Genomic DNA, 21,582 nt, shown 5'->3' on the forward strand with positions numbered 1-21,582 from the left:
TTCCATATTTAATTAGCTAAAATTTGAACAACATTATTTTTTTGTTTTTGGAAAAAAAATCTAAGTTATTGTGATCCTTTTTTTGTCCCTTTATCATAATTATATATTTTTTATTTGATTTAAATAAAACTTTCTTATTTAACTAATCAAGAATATAACTCATGTAAATTTTTTTTTTATTAAAATAAAAATATATTCGCAAAACCTAAACATTATTTTTTATAAAACATAATACGGATAGGCGACCTATCACGATCTACATCTAGCATTCAACTAAAAGGAAAAGCAGCCGGAAAAAAAAAAAGGCTTGAAAAAATAAAAAGAAATTCAATTCCAAAATGAAATTTTCCTTGTCTAATCATCACTCGTATTCACTCAAAGAAATGTCAACCACCACCATCCCGATTAGTTCTTTAATTGGTACACCGCAGGACCCAAATGGTCACTTTGGTTTACAGCTCCTATAAATACTCAAGTTATGCAGCGAACCGTTTTCTATCATTTTATGTAACCATAGAAGCTAAGTAAAGTAATCGAGAAAACAAGAAAGAAAGCCCAAGAAACCCAAGTTTCTGGCACACCAATAACCACAAAGAGACCAAGCAGTGTTAAGCCATGGCAGATGAGTACACAAGCACAAACTGGTGGGATTCATCTTCAAGCAGGAACAGGTTTGATAGTACTGGATCAACCTCTACAACTTCAGGACTTAATAGTTTACGTAGCTTTGCTTGGCCGACAGAAATTGCCGATGTCAAAGGGAGGTCTTCAATGGAAACTGTTTCGGTCTCAGATAGTTCTGTTGCTTTCCATGATTCCCAGAAGCTGCAACAAGGCCATGATTCTTCAGCTGACTTGCATATGATGGGTTTAGGCCTCTCTTCACAAGTCATGGATTGGAATCAAGCCTTACTGTAAGTTCACATACAAATACACTTGTAACCCTAGCTAGCTATATATGCGTACTCTTTGTTTCTTTATATGCACATAGCAGGTGTGCAAACAAATTTTAAAGTTAGAATTGTTTTGGCAGTCGCGGCGACAAGTCTGAGAACAGTTTTCGATCGATGCTACAAGATAATTTGAGTTCAAGCACCAATTATCAGCAAGAAACTGCAGGAATTGGATCTTCTCAATCTCAGTGGAGGGAGAGAGTGTTCACTGGGGTCACTGGAGATTCCTCTATGAGTGAGTTTAAGCAAATGAATCGAGGCTTTCCTTTAGATCAACCACAGTTTAGACCTCATGGGAGCTCCAGTGATAGTACCGTGTCATGTCAAGGCTTGCAGTCTAGTTTCCCAATGGATTCATCAGGTATCTATGGAAGCCCTTCAACTATGTTACAAGGGCTATTGATATCAGAAAATCAAGCACGGCAGTCTTCTTTTGAGAACAGACCAATGAGTTATGCATACGGGGCAAATTATGGTCTTAGCACTAATGAATTGTTGCCTTTTTGGCCTAAAGGACCTCAACTCTTGAGAAATTCACCTCCCAAACAGGCTTCTAGTAACCAATTGCACTTCTCCAATAATACTCCATTTTGGAATGCATCTGCAAGTGCCATGAATGATGTTCGTCCGAGCTATTTCCCGTCGATGCAACCGCAGTTTGCTACATCGAATTTCGATGAAAAACCAAAGGTATGCAAATCTAACACTATAATGGAAGAGGACAACTAGGCATCTTTGATGCCTAAAATCCTCATATATATATATATATATATATGCAATATTCAGATTTGATTGATATTGGTAATTATGCTTTTAAGATTAGGGTTTGGATAATTGAGATTGGAAATTTTTGGTTCACTCTTTTTTCCAGCAGAATATATCTGAAGTACGGGATTCGAATATAGCAGTAAAGAAAAGTGGGAGTGAAGCAGCAACAAAAAGGCCTAGAAATGAAACACCATCATCTTTGCCATCTTTTAAGGTACAGAAAATTTGATAAAAGATTTTGACAAGATGAGTCTAATCCCTTACATCATTTATAGACATGAATGAGAATTTGTAGCTTTGATCATAGGTAAGGAAAGAGAAGATGGGGGACAGAATCACTGCACTCCAACAATTGGTTTCGCCTTTCGGAAAGGCAAGATAACTCTCCTGTTTGCTTGCTCACTTTCACAAAGAGTAAATAGTGATAGATCATTTGCATTCTTGAATGATGAAAGCTTATCAATGATTATCTTTTTGGCTTGCGATCATGTTATCATGTCAGACTGATACAGCCTCGGTGCTCTCTGAAGCTATTGAATACATCAAATTCCTCCATGAGCAAGTTACAGTAAGTGATTGATCTTATACAACTCTTGCATCCTTCTAGTGTAAATTATACTAATGATATAGGGAATGAATCATAAACAATGTATTCAACCAATAAGTATATAGGTGCCGTGAATTTCTAGTATATTCATCTTCTTATTTTATTTTCAGGTCTTCAGCACCCCATACATGAAAAGTGGAACTCCCATACTCCACCAACAGGTACAATAATATTCTCCTTCCGGAAATAAATAATCAAATAGTAATAAATCCAATGAGGAGTCAATACTTAACTATAATTTTTCAATTAAAATTATGGACCTTTTTTTTTTTGTTTCACTGTAGAGTTCTGACAAGTCCAAGGACCTCGAAGGACAAAAACAAGATCTTAGAAGCCGAGGGCTATGTTTAGTACCGGTATCGAGCACTTTTCCGGTTACTCACGAGACCACAGTTGATTTTTGGACCCCCACATTTGGAGGGACTTTCAGATAAAAGGAAAGGACGATGGTAAAAAATTCGGGCATGGGAACAGATTCTATGCAACTAGTATACATGATCTTATCAAAACCCTTGCCAAGTTGGGAACGATAAGATCAATGAGAGAAGAGGAAGAAGAAGAAGAAGAAAGAACAGAAAACAAACAAGCCCCACATAACTCAGTCCAGGATGCAAAAGAATACAGCGTATAGAAATTGTGAAAAAGAAAGAAAAGGAAATGACTGTCCAAGGGTACATGCCAATGTTGGGCCAGCTACAGGCAACATGATGCAGTTGGCCAATATTGGGACCATTTGGAAGCATATTAATTGTTGTAATAATTGAGAATTATATAATTATAAACATGGGTTAGGAATGAGTATAGGTGCAGATTTTAGGGAAAGTGTAACAGATTAATTAGTTTAGATAACATTAATTTGTTATAAAGTATACTAGAGTTTAGTAGAAGAGCTCGCTTGGGGAGATCATATAAAGCCACTTTTCTTTTCTTTTCTACTGCTCTCTCTTTCTCCCTATGTGTGTGTGTGTGTGTGTGTTGTGTGAATAGAGCTGGCACTAGCTTTAATTAGGTTTCAAGAGAGAAAAGGAAGAAGAGAGAAGAATTGAAAGGGAATAATTGAATTCCAGAATAGGGAGTGAGTGTGGGGATGTCATTTGAATTAAAATCTCAGTTTTGATTTGTTTGTGTTTCGGAATATTGGTAGTGGAAGTCAGAAGGTGGTCCACAGCTCTTCCTTTCAGGTTTTTATTTTCTATTATTACATATAAATAAACAAATGTTAGGAAATATGTATGTATGTGTAGACTCTCTGCTTTTATGCTTTTCATCCAATGGCCACATTGAGGAGCTTCCATTGGAGGTATATCAAAAGGCAATGAGACCCCATCTCACTTTCATAACCAGAAACCTAAAAGCCATCAGACTAATTTTATGCCTAGTTATTTGTATTTATGATTATAGGAAACTAACACACAAAGGTCATGAAGTGGGAAATGAATGATTAAACTTGATCTTAAATCCTTCTAAAAAGCAAGAAGATGAGTACACTTCAAATTTTTTGTATCAGATGATGATGACGATGATAAGAGGGTTAGGAGAGAAAACCATACATCTCCTTCCAACCGTAGCAATGATTTCTGTGTAGAAATCTCTGTTCAAATCCGAGCAAACAAGGGGTCTAGTTGTGATAATTTTTGTTTTCAAGATGCCATTCAAGAACAGATATAAAAGAAAGATAGGAGAGAAGCTTTGCTTGTTAATATTTGGAAATAATTTGTTGCTTAATGCTCTAATGCAATCAATATTTATGATCATACACTGTAAATTAACTTGTAATTCTCTGCTCAGGCACCGGATTCGGTCGGGACCTTATAATATATCAACTACTTTATGAGTTCAAGTTCTTTTTAAGTTACTGAAAGTTGCATCAACTTTACTAAGAATCATAGAATCTAAGAGTCGATCATTGTTTCACCAATATTACAGCCTTCCATGTGACTTCAAGATATCAAAAGCTTACTTTCCAATCTACATATTTGTCTTCTATTACAAGTTTTTATTGATTGATTCTTAAAAGCACTTCCAATCTACAGTCCTTCCTTGCAATGCTAATCTTGGCAAAGATTCTTACTTGAAGGAATTGATTATATATGGACATTCTTTACTAAATATATACTCCTCTTGCAAGATATATATATATATATATATATATATATTGCACTTCCACATGCATGTGGTTCACTCATGCTTGACAGAGATAGATCTCTTCGAGGAATGAGAGGAGTAGAAACTAGCAGATACAGTTCCTCTAACTCAAATTGTCAAGAAAAGACGATATATCCACAAACCCTTCAAGGAAAAAAGGAAACAAACAAAGAGTCGTACTGTAGGAGCTTTGTCTGATTCAATCCTTAACACTTTGAAAGCACAAATCCTACTCTTGAAATACACAAGCTTTGCAATGATCATAAGTATCATATCCTCTTTTATAGATTATAGATATAAGTTCCAAGGCCAGATGCCTCTAGAGTAGAATGATATTAGCCCAATAAATCGAACCCAACAACATTGCAACAGATCATTAGGGTTTGAATTAGTTTAATACCTTCATTATCTTGCATTAATTAGTAAATCTCTTGCCTGCTGATCATGACACGAAACTCTCATATATTTCAGTATCCACCAATGAAACTTCCTAATTGCATCTCTTTGTCATCATGTTGATTAGTTTAAAGAACTGTTTTCCTCTTTGGTCTCATCTTTTGTCACCCAGTGCTGCAGCAAAGAAACAACTGAGTGGGATTCTTATATATTTAAATCTAATATCTATCAGAAAAAGAGAGCCATACTTTAAAAGAAAGAAATAATTATAAAGGGAGTGGAATCTTGTAATTGTATAGGGTAAAAATGATTGCCCCGAGACTCTAATTTAAAATAAAAAAGTTTCCTTCTCTTGTTCTAGGTCGTGCCATGGAGTAAAAAATGTTTTCCATGAGAATTTATATTGGTCAACGTGCACACCAATTTTATTATTACTACTAGTTAACGGGCATCCAACTATGCAAGCATGAGCATAAGCAGAGGGCAAGATATGAGGTAACACATGACACCAACCTAGCTTCCTTGAAATTCGAGCACAGAATTCAATCTCGAAACATGTGTTTAGTTCGAGATGCTATTGTACGGTTCTTTTCTATACTGGCAGGAGAAGATCATGAGATTGACTACTGCGTAGGCATGAAAGTAAAGCATGTAGACAGATAAAAGAAAGGCTATAGGTTAGGTTCATGAAGAAAGTGGCGAGACAGGGGATTTCACATGCGACTGGATGTTAGGCCAAATGACGGAAGAAACAAGTTCGAGAGTTACAAGTCTTCTTTTAGTGGCAGTTATCTTATTGCAGTAATCCGAAGTTCATTGATTGCAAAGGATCCGAACCCTTTTATGCATAGCAATTCCTCACAAAAAGAAATGCCCAAGTAAAATGATCAGCAAGGGCATATGCGTTAAACTCAAAGCAACTTGATGCGTTAATCTGGCGTCCAGTCCATATCTAGTTTTTTTTTTTTGAATCACTTTAAATATTAACATGGTTAAACTCGATTGACTCGGCTAGGAATCAATCAAGTTAATTTAAAAATATTTTATTTTATTTTTATTTTTTTTTAAATAATAATATTTTTTAAAAAAATTATTCAAAATAATATTGAGATAAAAAAAAAATTATTCAAAATAATATTGAGATAAACCTAACTTGATATAACAAACCCGCTACCTTGATGTTAAACCGGGTTAGACACCACGTGGAGACTAACATCTATGGAGCACAGTAAAAATTCAATATGGTATGGAGCCCATTTTGCTAGAAATAACATCTAACAAAAAAAAGGCACTGTTATGCGTTGCATTTGTACCAATTTTAATCTCTTAAAGATAATACACTAATGACCGCGGAAAGCTGAGCACCCTTTCAATGAGAAAAGGAGTCTTGATGGTTTGGAGAATTATGTTCATATATTCTGAGAATAGTTTAGTTCTCATAGATCATATCAGCTCAAACAATTACTAAAAATAAAGCACTGATGAATGAAATTGCACCTAATATTTTCCAAACCATCAGGTTAAACCATAAAATGTCGTTGGCATCATTCAGATTTTCAAAATTTAAGACCTGCATTCACTATAAATTGTAGTGTTATGGTTCGGGAGCGCATCATGCAGGTCTCGGCCGTCTTTGCCTGGGCATTAGCTTCAAAGTGGTTATTGCTTTCAATTTGCAGGAGCAATTGACGGAAATTATTAAGGTTCTAAGACAGAGGAATGAAGAAATCATATTATGATGCATTGGGAATGGAATAAATGAAAACACAACCAATCTTGATATCATTGAGACAATAATCACTATCGTGTTACACACATAAAAAACATATAATAAACAGCAGAATATGAATTATTCTTTGCAAATACATATTCTATAGGGTGAAAAAATGGAAGACCAGACCGTATTCTTGTAATTGAGTAAACTTAAGCAGCTCCTTTGAGCTTTTTTGTGATGGCAGCAATGTACTTGCCCTGGTGGAAAGCCTGCTCCAATTCAAGTTCGGTTGGCTGTCTCGACCCATCCCCAGCGAAAGTTCCTGCGCCGTAAGGACTTCCACCTTTCACCTTCTCCATCTCAAACATGCCAGCACCAAATGTGTAGCCAATGGGAACAAATATCATCCCATGGTGAACAAGTTGGGTGATAGCAGTCAACCTGTTAAAATCTCAACATTTTCATAAGACATCGTTACTTGTGCTCCCTAACAAGTTTTTCGAGTAAAAAAGTTAACTGGTAGCGGTGACACGGGACTTACGCTGTGGTCTCTTGGCCACCACCTTGCGATCCAGTGCTAAAGAAGATTCCAGCGGGCTTGCCAGCAAGTTGCTGTGTTCTCCATAGACCTCCAGTCGCATCCAGAAAAGCTTTGAATTGGGCAGCCATCATTCCAAATCTTGTAGGGAATCCAAACACAAAGCCATCGGCTTCAGCGAGTTCACTAGGTGTAATGATTGGCACATCACTCTTTGGTGGTGCACTCATCTTTCCAAGCACCTCTTCTGGCAGTGTCTCCGGAACCTGTTACACAAGAGGACTAGATCAGGATAATTGTTTTTGCAATTTCAGAGAAAACTACAACATTGAGGAGCCTCGACTTCAAAAATAATCCTTGCCACCAGTTGAACTATCAAGTAGCATTCCAAATATATTAGAGTGGCAAGAAAAACTATAAATAGCTATGCCTTCACAACCTAAGATAATTATTATATGTGACAACTGACAGAGATGTCTAACCAAGGAAAAGGAACGACAACAACTGTGAAAAACTCCATCACAGGTGCAAAGTTCTAACAGATCCTTGGCATATATGAGCAACAGGACATAACTATGAGAGATATTCAAAGTTGTAATACTGATTGTACTAAATGCACCAATATTAAAACAGAATAATAATAATAAAACTGCATGCAGCAGTTCACATAAAGCATGGGAGCCATGGATGTCGATGATGAATTCTGATAACCTCATAACTTCGCATGTAGGAAACATTTTCAGAAACAAGTTTAGTTCACGATTCTCAAACCGTGTTCTTTTTTTAATCTAAAATTCTTGTGGCATTCTACTTTGTATCGTCATATGCAGGCCACAGCATGCTGGTAAATTTAATAGTTCAACATCACAAGAGCATGGACTGTGAAAGTTGACATTGGATGCACTTCCTCACCTGCCATAATCGGGCCTCAACACCTTCAACAGATGAAGCCCCTTTCTTAATCTCTTCTGCCAGTTTCTCTACATGTCCATACATGGAATAGTACCTATAAATGCAACAGTAAATTTTAAGAGACAAAGCACGAGGAAAATAGCAGAAAGGAGAAAGAAAGAGCCTGAAGAGCATTTGGACCATATAAAAATAACTTGCATGAAAATGTAACATAAGAGGTCAATAATGTCTTCAAAGGCAATGCTTTTTCTTTAAGTTTTTGAACCAAATCCACTATCAATTTATAAGATCATCTAGTCCAATCCAAAAGTAGATCTAGTAAATGAAAGTTTTTGCCAATTGAAAAACCATGAATAGCAATGGTTAATATAGATTGCAAATTTGCAATACCTCAAAACACCATACATCATGTTCCAGCACAGCCGATATGTTCACATGACAAATAAATGGGAGGGGACCTCAAACCCATTAGATTAAAAAATTGCAACAGAAAGTCATTACAGCACTTAAATCAGCGTGTTGACCGAAACAAATAATTCACCATGTGTAAAATGATTTTATCCTAGCTTTCTAGATCTGAAAACTAGACACTTGCAAATGTACCCCCATTCAAACACCCACAATGCCAAAAATAAGTGAATTAAAAAAAAAAAAATCCCTCCTAGGATTTTGTATTTTATTAGCAATAAACCAGCTGACCCGCAGTGATAATCCCACCAAATATTGGATGCCTCCACGGAGACCACTACCCCACTATGTATAAGAACCTTCAGCCACATGAAAAAAAAAAAAAATGCTAGTACAGCTGGGAAAGTACTTCACACCAATAACATGACAAGAACTACCAGCTAAATTGACAATTCATAGTGAAATAATAGTGTATGCAAACTAGTACCATATCCATGCGACTGGTTGAAAATCATGAAAAAAAAAGTAATCCATTGCAGCAGCCAATGTCTTCTTTTAATGGAATTTGACAGGATCTTTAGTGAATTATCTCAACTAATCCAGCAGAATTATGTGGAAAGAAAAAGCTAACAACTCTGACTTTAACCCTTAAGGGAAGCAGTAATAAAAATTTACTTCACTTCGCACAGAACACTTGAACAGAGTGCCAAACGAAATACAAGAAAGCTCGGTATCACCAGACAAACAATGAAGCAGCAACAATAATTACTAGACTTGATAAATAATCAAATTTTGACTTCAACTGACATGCAAAAAAAAAAAAACAGCATCTGCATATGCGTAGCATGAGACCTCTAACTACATTGCATCGCAAGATCAGATACACATTTATATCTTAGTACTTGTAAATAACCAAAAAATCCATTCCTCATTGATGTGCAGGGGTTTCCGCATTATCATTTTCGCGACTAAGATGAGCTTATCAACAATAATTAATCGAATAAAACAAAAATATTCTAAACCGATTAATTAGAGATCTAATAAAAGATCAACACACGAAAACGCAGCGCTGATAATCATACTTCAAATTAGCAAATGCACCATTACATCAACCCTGGCTCAAAGCACTTAAGAAGAAACGATCTTATAAAGCAGAATAGAAATTATAAATAAATAAATAAAAACTAGAAATCCTAGTTCAAATTAACAGATCAAACAAAAAAAAAACTCAAAGTTCAAAATATAGAAAATTAGAAAAGAAAAATGGTGAGGATATACAGAGACAGAGAGAGACTTACACAATATACACTTTGGTCGCCATTGAATCGGCAGAACTCTGCAAAGCTAGCTAGCTTACACTCTGCCTCTCTCTCTCTCCCTCTCTCTCTCTCTCTGGGTGTTGGTTTGTTGGTTGGTTGGTTGCGTGTGTGACTTTAAAAGGATGAGAAAATGAAAGAGCGTTGACGTTTTTTATGAAGGGAGTCGCTGTAACGCATATTTATAGTTACTGACGGTCGTAAGGAGATTATTTTATTTAATTAAGGGGAAAATGAAAATAAAGAATTATTCAATTTTTGAAAGCAATGAATAATACATAGTAAGAGTTTTTGTTTTTGTTTTTTTATTATTATTTTAGTTAGTTAAGTTGGGTTGGGGTTAGTCGCCGTGAAGAGAAACGGTATTTAGCTGTTAATAATTTTCAAACGGAAATGATTAGTGACTAAGGATGATGGAATATTGTGGTCATGCTTATAATCATAATGGGAGTGGTTGCTGCAAACTAATTTTTTCTAGAAGATGTGATACTGTTCTTCTTTTCTTTTTCAGTTTTTTTAATTATTTTTTTATCATAATTATAATAACATTTTTTAATGTTTATTTTTTTCACAAAGAATAGAAAGCATAACGCAGTCTCGAACCCAGCAAATCTTGAGAAAACATTATTGTAAAGGAGAATTATATTAATAAATTGATAAATTATTATATACAAATTAATGCGTATGCACAAGGACTATAATTAATAAGAGAAGTAGAAAAATAAAAATAAAAATAAAAATAAACATTAAAATCTTCAATTGATCTTGATTGATTGCAACATTGAAATAAACATTGAAATCTTCAATTGATCTTGATTGATTGCAAAATTTATCCCATGCGTCAAAATATTCACTTCATTGTATTCTACCATAAAACAGATGCAATAAAAATATAAAATAAAATAAAAATCTGATTCAAATATGAATAAATAAAACTGTAAGGGTGTTGGTGGGGGGCAATGAGCTGTGTTTGTTTGCTTGTTTTGGAGTATACATTTGGATTTTCTTAGAGTTTCGAACACTTCCAATATTAATATGATTTTTTTTCTCTTTCCTTTCCATTTTGTTCAAGAAAATGGAGAATTAATTGGTCGATTTTAGTTTTGAAAAAAAATAAAAATTGGATGACGTACATTAGATTGCATGCTGACCCAAAACTAAAATGGATATCCAATTTACAAATATGCCATTCAAAACAATTATTTTTCTTTTTTTTTTCTTTTCCATTATTTTTGTGTGTCAAAACTTGCACAAAATTTTATCCATATACTCATGAATTCTCGAGAAAAAAAAAAAACACTTCGATGAAATCTTCAGAAATTAAAAAATAAAAAGGAAAATAGAAGGGGGAAGAGCTACCTAGTACATTTTCTTAGTATGATAATTACTAAACAAAAAATAACAACATATATATATATATAGCATTTTATCATGTTTCAAGAATTAATTGCTGGTATTGATCTTGATAGAATTTTAAAAATAAATTATTTACGAGTGTTTAAAACATAGCAATGCTAACCCATTTATACACACTTTTTAAAAATAAATTTTACAAAATCGCAAATGGCTGCCTTCCAATAATAATAATAAACTTTGAAGTGGATTTGGACCTAAAAGCACAAGAATTCAAGTCTAATACATACAATAGTTAAATCCCTCTTAGAAAAGTCATGACGTTGAATGAGTCACGCTCGTGCAAATCATGGTAAGAAGAGCGGTAATTCTGGTTTTTGGATACTTTTAAAGATATAATCATTTTAAAATTTATGTTTTTTTATAATTATTTTAATATACAAATATTAAAAATAAAAAAATTCTTTTCATATACTTTAAATAATTAAATTTATTTTTTGAATACAAATCAAACCCCAAATCCAACACTGCATTACCATCTTATAATTATTTATTTATTAAATTAATTTTTAAATTCATTGAATATTTTACAAATTCAGTAAATAAGTAAACGCTATAAAAATCATAAATATACATATAGAAAATTGAACTCAGATGTTGAAGGAAAAAAACAAATTTTTAGACTAGATTGAGTCTTTTTAAAAAAAAACATATAAGACAATCTTTTATATACATTACAGTTAATAAGTATGAAACATAAATGTTTTAATAAGAAAATAGTAAGACACGTGTACAGAAATGAAAATTAATTAAGGATCTTAATTAATCCCCATTTTGTTCTTAGAAAAAAAGCTATAATTGAGAATCACAAGGGTTACAGGGGAGGTGGGGTGCATCAGAAACTTCAAGCACAAATACAAAAATTGCCTGCCGAATATCGCCATAATTTCATGGGCCCTTATTTCTAACAAGTTGGGTAACTTTTTTGTATTGCGAGTAAAATAAAACCCAGAAAATAAAAAATAAAATGATGGGCATTTCCTTGGATGGTGAGAAAACTCCATTATCACTCTTCATGATATCTCATAGAGGCCCACGCCACAAGGATGACATTGCCAAATTGGCTGTCGCTTTAAGGATGGTATAGGCTCTGCCACCTCCCATGATGTTCAGCAATTTTCCTACGTTTTCCTTGTTCATAAAGCTGCATTTTTTTGACCAAATGCCTCTGTTACTGTTCTTGTAATTGATTTTACATGCAATATTTAATATTAAATATAGTCGTATGGTATGTAAAGTTGGACTGGACTCTTTGGCACTTTTAGAAACGCGGACCATATTTAAAAAAAACATTTAACTTTTTTTAAAAATAATTTTTTTTATATTTTTTAATTTCAAAAATTATTTTAATACATTTATAAACAAAAAATACTTTAAATCATAACATTAACTATAATTCCAAACAAATATATTAAATTATAAGGATTCTTGATGATGTTTTATGCCTCGCCATCTTGAATGTATATATTTTTAGAATATATTTTTTTTTCAAAGAATTACTTTGTGTCTCTTTTTTAAATATTCATGTCTTTTCATCTAATAAATTTGTTCAATATTAGTCATATCTTTCCATCTCAAATTAAATTGTGAGGAGTTTTCTATCATGCCTTTCCATCGCGACTATTATTTGTAGATGTGATTTTATTTTATTTTTTCCATTTCAAAGAGATTTTCTTTGGGGCCATTTCTTCGAAAGGTCAAGTCTTTCCATCCAATAATGTTTTTTCATCAGAAGTCATCTTTTTCAGCTAAAAGTAATGTGAAAATTGTTTTCATTAAACAGATTGTCATACACGCAATTAGAGTTGGTATAGAAGAATGAATTATGAATAACAAAAGAAGACATGGAAGCTGGAAACTTGCTTTGGATTTAACTCCCGTCCAACATTAACTACCAACTAATTATTTTGCCTCGATCAATTACTGTGAATTTACTATTGTTTTCATCCTTAGAGTTTTTTTTTTTTATCCTTTCATTTAAAAGTTTTCCTGATAAAAAATTATATCAATACTTACTCTAATATTTTATTGATAATTATTTTATAAATAGATTCATGGATGAAAACCGACCGTCATAAAAAACCTCATCAGTAATTTCTAGTCTATTAATAAATCTGCCGTTAATAAAAAAAATTATCGATAGCTTTACAGGCACATAATGCACGTTAAAAAAAAATTATCAACTGGAATATTTCGATGGAATAATTCCATCGGTGATTTATAGTAGCATTTGCAGTAATTCTTTTTCAATTCTCTGAAATATACCAATGAAATTATTTTGTCAGATGACAAATAAATATAGAAAAGTTGAGAAAGTGGTTTCTTGAAAACTACTTTCTAGAAAACAAATATTCCCTAAAAATCTAATTTTTTTTATTTAGATTCTTCTAAATTATAGATTTTTTGGTGAATATAATATTAAACGACAAATCCTTCTCAGATGCCCTTCATTTCAAAAAGACAACATTATTGCATGTCACAACCTGCCTCTAGCCCCACAAATTTGTAAAGAAATAGGAAAAGATTTTCAATTATATAAAAACTAAATATTTATTACAAATTTATATATTCAAATATAATGAAACTAAAGCAAATAGGGTGTTAGAGGAGGAGGAGAAGGTTGGTTATCCCGGGACAGTGAGGCCAATAAAGGGGCGCATGTTTATGTCATCCATCTGTGATCTAATTCCATGACTATTCGATGAAGTTCTTCATAACTCATAGAGAGCTGTTTGTATTTTCATTGAGACGGGTCATCTGTTCTTGCACTCCTTGATCTATCAAGGTCACAAACTCTGAATATTGATTGCTTGATATCGATTGTGAGCTCTCAACGGTTGAAACACTGTGAGCCGTCTACAAGTTCTTGGTTGTAGTGTTAGAGAGTTTGTACACTCAATTTTTATCAGGTCCACTGGACAATCCTGCCTCTAACCACAAATTTGAATCGAATAATTGTTCTCGTATCTCTATTTCAATTGGCTATTATATATCTTCCTAAAAAAATCATCAAATTCAAGAAAATAATAAAGAAAATGATTGATAACCAATGTACTATAAAAGTGTTGAGCTCGGTTGTCAATGAACTGCTATCCTTTTTTGCCATCATTACTCCACACGTGAGTTTCCATAAAAAGCTTTATTGGGTTTGGCTCATACCCAAGAGTCGTAGCGTATAAGGTAAAAATATTGTCAATTAACTATATTTATAAATAACAATAAATTAATTAAAAATAGTTGTGACTAAAATATCCCATACGAAATGAACAAAATAGAGCCATCGGTGTGTGGTATCCGAATTGTGAATTTATCAGCTCTAGTTTCCATACCGAATTATAAATGTCGTGTGAAATGCTTGGACGTTATATGCTGAATATATTCCATCCATATATTCTCTGAGATGTATAACAACTTGAAATCCTTCCAAACGGTCGTTATTCTAACCTGATAGAGCACTTTCTCTAGCATATTTTTTTTATTTTTTTTGCACCTCGTATCAAAAATCATGCAATTTATATGATACAAACGTATTATATATAAGTAAATGATAAATGAAATTTTAATAGTTGGAATTAAAAAAATTATCCAAATTCCAATGTTACCTAGTTGCAACGTGATTCTTTTAAACCCTCTTCGCAACATTATTGCTTGCTCTATCTCACTCAAATTTAGCCTTGTAGTAAAAAATTATGATTATAAAAATTTCAATCATTTCAATAAAGTAAACGAATTATCATAATAAATAGTAAAAATCTTAAGATAATACTAACCTTAAATCTTGTAAACCATGCATCGACTTGTTGTTTCTATTCAAGATATTTGAAAGCCTGGCTCTATTAAAACAATGGAATTTCTATCAACAATTTAAATGCCAATGATATTTGGGTCACCTTAATATTTGTGAACCTGAAAATTGATAAATTTAATGAACTATTATTTGTTTATAAATTGTTAAACATAAGCCAACTCAAAGCAAAACAAACTTACATTGAAAGGTCATCCTTCCACTACACCTTATACTTTCAGGTGAATAGATCTAGTTGTGAAGGGATCAAACCTTGCGTTGCAACATCACACTTGAAGAGGCAGCGTCATGAATCGACGCATGTGCTTCAAGTGCCTCTTACTTGTCGGCACCTAATGATATGTTATTGTCATCATTGCTACTAGAAGAACTAGCTAGCAGTGGTCTTGTGCTCACGATGTGCAACTGATTTTCTCTTATGCATCTATAAAAAGTTACAGAAAAAAATAAAGAATTTTAATTTTTCTTTATAAAAATTTGGTAGCACCTCTCCTACATAAGAAACTACTCAAAATTTTTAATCCTACAAATAGACAATATATATGCCACAAACCAGTTAATTTTATTTTACTTCTACCAATAATTTTGAATAATTTAATTTTGTAGAAAATTCTCATTTCTACATGATAATTTTTTTAATCCTAAATTGAAAAGAATTTTGTTTAATTAAATTTAATCTTATATATTCAATTGAAATTGAGCAAAAAAATTGAAAGTAACGATTAAAATTCAACAAAACAATAAAAAAGCATTGCAGTAGCCTTGCTTTAACTGCCATCAGGTTATGATATTTTGATTATGGCCTTGCTTTGTTTTTTTTGGGATAACAAATGCAATTTTCATTCAATTTATTTCCTAAAAACTATGGTTTCATTTATTTTCCTTATACTTTTATGAATTGAGCCTGTTGTTATAGATAATTCATTAACAATTAATTGTTTTAAAAACTACTAATCCCATTATAGTCTCTGTTTTTTTTGCTATATTTATGTGCTAAGACCCTGACTGGCATTCCTTCAAATGCTATTCCTGGTGAATAACCTTAAATTCAATGACAGAAATGTGAACACCAAATTAGCTTTGAAAATCAATCTGATTCTGACCTCTATCAATTTTCCATTTCCTAACATCAGAATTCAGAGCAAATCCAAGACAATTATATCTGAGCCTATAGTCTTCTATAACCCTTTTACATATGAACTTCGCAGGGTAGACCTTCTAGAGGGAAACATAAGAACAGAACATAAATTTATTGGAAAATAACAATCCCTTTAGAAAGATTACAAATTGTTCTGAACTGAGAACTTCAAAAAATCCAGAAAAATCAAGAAAAAAAATACTAAACTGGCTAGTACAATGATGTTGATACCACTGCAGAACGAGGCCTTTAAAATCACTTGAAAAAAAATTGAATTTGATCCAATAATCTGATCAAAAGTTATGATTATTGGTCTATCATGACTTGATTTCTTATTGGGCTTAACTTCGTTCCACTGGTCGTTAAATATATCCTATCTGCATGATTTGTTAGTGTAGATCCCATCAAACAGTGGCAGATCTTTATTTGACTGCTCAAAACATTCACTTTCTTCCTGCCCGGCTACATCACTTGTGGTTTAGCTAAGATTAGATTAGTGTTATTAATTGGTTGATTAAACATAAGTTATGGTGCTTATTATCTGCAAAACTAATGGCGTTCTGAGAATTGTGAAACCACCCTAACATTGTTGACAATGTGAGAATCATGTAACCAATGGCATTGTATACACATTAGTACACTAATAAAATCTTAAGACCATAATGCATGCATGCACGCATATATATATATGGAAAACTGAACCTAATTCAGTAACACAATAAGAACAATTGATCATCCAGCTCCAAAGTTTTCAACAGGACCTTAATATAATTCCAGTCTAGCTAATCAGATAAAGCCATATAAGTCTAACATTCTACACTTTATGAAATTGGTGAAAATTTGATTCGGCAATTTGCTACCGAGGCTCTAAGAGTGAGGCGGTAATTTTATTGGTTGAAGATAATCCAAAATTGCTGGAAGTGAAACTTGATTCGTGCGGACTTCTGTGATTAAGAAAACCAGGTTCTTTGGGCTTAGGCAATGCTCTCTCTCCTCCCAACATCCATACTACAGAGGCCATGCATGGCCTGTCATCTGGATGTTGTTGCACGCATAGGAGGCTAACGTGTATACATCTCATCACTTCTGACGGATTGTGTGACTCATCTCTCAGTGAGTCAATCAAATCTAATGCTTTGCCTTCATTCCACAATCTCCATGCCTAACACATACGAAGGACTTTTTGTCATTCTCTAACTCATCACATATAACAAAGCAATTTAACCCTCAATACTTACATGTCCAATAAGGCTTTGACTATTGTCTGGATGGTAAAACCCTCTACTTTTCTTTCCACTTATTATCTCAAGCAGTAAGATACCAAAACTAAAGACATCAGATTTCACTGAGAATAGACCATCAGTAGCATATTCTGGCGCCATGTAACCACTGCAGAAAGCCATTAAAATAAGAGCACATAAATGCTAGTATATGAATGTTAAATCTAGCTCATGGATCAGATGTCTTACTAAGTTCCGATCACTTTGCTTGTCTCGCCTTCAGTTTGGCCAGCCACAAACATTCTAGCCAAACCAAAATCAGAAATTTTTGGATTCATGTCATTATCAAGTAAGACATTACTTGCTTTGAGATCTCTATGTACGATTCTCCATCTGGAATCTTGGTGTAGATAGAGAAGCCCCCTTGCAGTCCCACAGATAATGTTGAAACGCCTGGACCAGCCTAGCAGTTTACCTTTTGCCTGATCTAACAACGTCATGTTTTCATATCAGGCCAAACTGCTATTTGAATACCAAAACAACAAATTCGATAGCAACAAAAAACCTATAACACCTCTTTTCATTTTTAGGCCAACTAAGTTTATTAGGTTACTAGGGGTCCTTACCGAAAATGAAGGAGTCCAGGCTTCTGTTGGGCATGTATTCATAAATCAGCATTTTCTCCTCTCTCTGAATGCAGCAACCGAGAAGCTTCACAAGATTTCTGTGCTGAAGCTTTTTCATCAGTATCACTTCATTTTTGACCTCATTTAATCCTTGCCCGGAACTCCTTGACAGCCTCTTCACAGCAATTTCTTGTCCATCTTCTAGCATACCCTAAAAGATAAAGTTTATAAAATACTTGTGTTGTTCTGCATGAAACAAAATGCCTAGGTTCTCTTGTAGTAAGTTTGCTAAATATTTATAATGTTTACCCCGTAGACAGGTCCATATCCGCCTTCTCCCAACTTATTGTTGATTGAAAAGTTGTTGGTGGCATTAGCTACTGCTGTGAACTCAAAGTGTGGTAACTCCAAGTCTTCCTTTTGTCCATCATCGATCTCATGATCATTTTTCCTGTAGTTTTCCATTCTATCTAGAACAGGGAAATAAACTTTTAGATGAGCTGAAAATGATCAGAACATTAGATCAATCCTATTTAGCTGATGACGTCTGTGAATTGATACTAAAATGAAATGCGATGCCAAACATCAATGCTTATAGCTAGAAAGAGTGTTGATAGTCCAACTGTTGTACTGATTCAGGTAAATTGGCTCCTTTCATGGCAATAAATACAGCAGCTGGCACTGCTAACATGTTATTTTCGGTGCTAAAATTCTACTGATCGAGGAACATTTAACAAATTTCTTTCACAGGATACACGAAAATTTGTCCACCATGTACGAATAAATTGTTCAAACTATTTATTGTTTCCATTCATTAAAAACCCTAATATAAATTTAAAGCAAACCAGATGATCATTAATTTAGTGAAAGTGTCTAAGCAACTTACCTGAACACTTTGCCTTGCTTTTCCAGAGGCAATAGCTGGCCGCTAGTATCCCCAAGACCACGAAAATGGTAGCTGTAGTTATCACTGCAATCTTCATTTTAGGTTTAGCTTTAGCCTCTTCACGGTCAGCTTTGATAATGTTAAATGAAGAATATATAGTTAGAAATCCGCTAAAGAAGCTGTGATCAAGGAAATGATTTAACTTCAGTGGCTTATTCACATACCTATTTCTGAGGCGAGCACCCGAATATATAGTTCTTGGCCTCCAGCCAAAACCTGTCTGATATCCATCAGATCACCAAACCAAATAGCACAGCCACTGCCTCCTCCTCTAATATCAAAATTTGTATACGCCGTACAAGAACAGTTTTGTAAGCATTTAGCCCTGCATTCCTTGAGATTCATAGTTTTGTTGACCCAACAATCTTTAGCATCCGGCAATTTGAGCCCGTCGAATTTGATGAACCCATCACCATTATGACATTCTAATTCCTTATTTCGCTTACACCCATGAGACCAGTCCATTGTGTTCCATGCCTCTGGTGACTTTGGCTTGAATTTTTCTAGACATTGACAGACCGGCATGGCACTAGTAATGCACTTTCCATTTGCACCACAAAGACCATAATTGTCACAGTAATCTCTCGGCACGGAAACATATAGAATCCAACTTCGAGTTTCTTCACTCCATATGTATCGCTGACGATGATACGTTGTTTGGTTCAAAACTATCCTGGTGATTATAGATTTATTATTGAGATTATATGTATAGTACAGTTCCTTGTCGTTTGAGATAAAACTGAAACTAAAAAATGGGTTAGGCCTTATCTCTGGGGCACCACTGAATCCAATTCCATTCCATGGGCCACTCCGGTAGTACTTGCTTGAGCCCTTCCAGCTTACCATCTCAGGGTTACCCTCTGGTTGCACCCCCCAAGTAAAGTCTCCAGGAGATGGATCATCCAAGCTCTTCCAAGATGAAAGATACCGATCAAATCCTGTCCTTAAGTCCCACCCAAGCTTCATTCCTGGTAACATTGTATCACATGGATAGTCGAAACTCTGCCATAAGATTCCATTATTTCCATCATTTTTGTCTCGTAAGACCAGATTCCCGGAATCCAGAAGTTGTAGTATTGGACTTTGAGCTTTTATTGTTGTATTTGAAGACCAAACAACAATATCACTGTTATTTCTGAGAATTACAAGATTTCCGGTGTCGTCTATCTTTAACAAGCTAGAAGAATCATTGATAGGATGAAGCCGGTTTGCAACCCAAACAGTGGTTCTATCTGGGATGATCTTGTACCATATTCCCAAGTATCTATTGTTGGAAAAGCCAGGACTAAAGAAACCGAGCTCAAAGGTTCCATCTCTGGAGACCAATGTCTTTCCATCACCCATAGATTCTGATGAACTAATGCTGTCAAGGGCTATGGAGAACTTCAACAGGAAAATAAGTACATTAGTACCGGTAAATATAAGATCAAGGATCATACTCATGATGTCTAATTTTCAAGCTGTTCAATCCCTTTCTGGTTATGGAAATACATCCTGTAGCATTCTCAAAAAATAAAAAAGTACTGTTGGCTAGCTGCATGATTGCAGTACTATAGACTTGGGAAATATGAATTTTGAATTGGAAAACGATACACAGAAAGGACATTGTTCGATGATGATAGATAGCAACGATTACCTTCATTTCTTCCTAGTGGCCCACCATCTATATCTCAGGATTTAAGGATATCGTAAAGAAATGAAATTGATGATTTTTTTATCGATTAAGAAGACCGACAGTTAACAAGGATTCATTGCTGTCCCAAGGCAACCAAATTTTGTTTATTGCACTCTTACTTTTTGTTTTTGATTTATGCGGGGGTGTTCGGGTTAACTTGTGCGCACCACTTTTCACGGTCCACTGAATACCTTGCAAACTCAGTAAGCATGTAAAGTATCACAGGGATAATAAACGTATATGCTAGAGCTCAAACCCATATGTAGTGGAAGAAGACAAACTCCTTCCACCGCTAGGCCAAACCCCTCGGTGCACTCTTACTTTTCTTTGCATTCGTAAAGGCTGGTGAAAATTCTCTGAAACTTGGACAATCGGGTTTGAACTTCTTCGCTTACAAGTGACAGCTGAAAGGTACATATAACTACGGCTATACCTATGGCCGAATTAGTCTATACCTACGGCCAAATAAGTGGCAGCCAGGGTTGCCGGATTACAATGGCGTTGGAGTCATGGGTAATGAGTCTAGTGACTTGTTGATTTCCCTTGAATGCGTCGAAGTTGATGTCGTTCACCACTCTTGCCTTAATGCTTTTATAGAGGACAAATGTAGTAACCCTGTCATCCTTAAAAAAAAAAGGGACAGTTCTCTCGCATTAAGGTTGCGTTTGTTACTTCTTTTTTTTAATTAAAAAAGACAAAAAGAATACAAATTCACTTCAAAATTAGTATAGAAATACATTTATTTATTTCTCTATCTTCATTATATATTAAGACATTAACCAAATATTATGAAATGTTATATAGCATATACTATGCATGTTGTGAGAAATTTTATAAAATTTGCTTAATATTTTAATTAATCATTTAAAAATTAAAATAATAAAATCAAAATTAATTATATTTTTAATTTAATATGTATTTTGTAATATTTAAAGTTACCTGTATTTTTATTTCAGTGTTTAAATTCCATGAATATGTTTGATTTTGATGAACAAAGGAACA

The 21,582-nt window shown here is 34.0% G+C and overlaps 3 protein-coding genes across 4 annotated transcripts; 1 reads left to right on the forward strand and 2 right to left on the reverse strand.

Annotated features, from left to right (window-relative positions):
• The first annotated feature begins 478 nt into the window (after positions 1 to 478).
• Positions 479 to 3,263, forward strand: LOC105116427 (transcription factor bHLH123-like). 2 transcript variants are annotated; one of them, XM_011013785.1, is made up of 7 exons: positions 479 to 914; positions 1,034 to 1,643; positions 1,825 to 1,935; positions 2,029 to 2,094; positions 2,224 to 2,289; positions 2,439 to 2,489; positions 2,613 to 3,263. In XM_011013785.1, the coding sequence occupies exons 1-7, from the start codon at positions 616 to 618 to the stop codon at positions 2,760 to 2,762; spliced, it is 1,353 nt and encodes a 450-aa protein (XP_011012087.1). In that variant the 5' UTR covers positions 479 to 615; the 3' UTR covers positions 2,763 to 3,263. The 2 variants fall into 2 exon arrangements, with proteins under 2 accessions (XP_011012087.1, XP_011012088.1); XM_011013786.1 differs by having other exon boundaries at positions 1,828 to 1,935.
• Positions 3,264 to 6,624: 3,361 nt separating this feature from the next.
• LOC105116428 (probable NAD(P)H dehydrogenase (quinone) FQR1-like 1) lies at positions 6,625 to 9,915 on the reverse strand. Its single transcript, XM_011013787.1, has 4 exons — positions 9,740 to 9,915; positions 8,034 to 8,127; positions 7,125 to 7,387; positions 6,625 to 7,024 (listed from the first exon to the last, which is right to left on the reverse strand). The coding sequence occupies exons 1-4, from the start codon at positions 9,760 to 9,762 to the stop codon at positions 6,793 to 6,795; spliced, it is 612 nt and encodes a 203-aa protein (XP_011012089.1). The 5' UTR covers positions 9,763 to 9,915; the 3' UTR covers positions 6,625 to 6,792.
• A 6,885-nt stretch (positions 9,916 to 16,800) lies between these two features.
• On the reverse strand, positions 16,801 to 20,377 carry LOC105116429 (G-type lectin S-receptor-like serine/threonine-protein kinase At4g27290). Its single transcript, XM_011013788.1, has 7 exons — positions 19,070 to 20,377; positions 18,846 to 18,974; positions 18,269 to 18,429; positions 17,960 to 18,170; positions 17,583 to 17,820; positions 17,352 to 17,502; positions 16,801 to 17,275 (listed from the first exon to the last, which is right to left on the reverse strand). Exons 1-7 carry the CDS (start codon positions 20,346 to 20,348, stop codon positions 16,970 to 16,972), a joined length of 2,475 nt encoding a protein of 824 aa, XP_011012090.1. The 5' UTR covers positions 20,349 to 20,377; the 3' UTR covers positions 16,801 to 16,969.
• Positions 20,378 to 21,582: the final 1,205 nt, after the last annotated feature.

Source organism: Populus euphratica, unplaced genomic scaffold (assembly GCF_000495115.2).
Source record: "Populus euphratica unplaced genomic scaffold, PopEup_1.0 scaffold940.1, whole genome shotgun sequence".
In the NCBI taxonomy this organism is placed as follows: Eukaryota; Viridiplantae; Streptophyta; class Magnoliopsida; order Malpighiales; family Salicaceae; genus Populus; species Populus euphratica.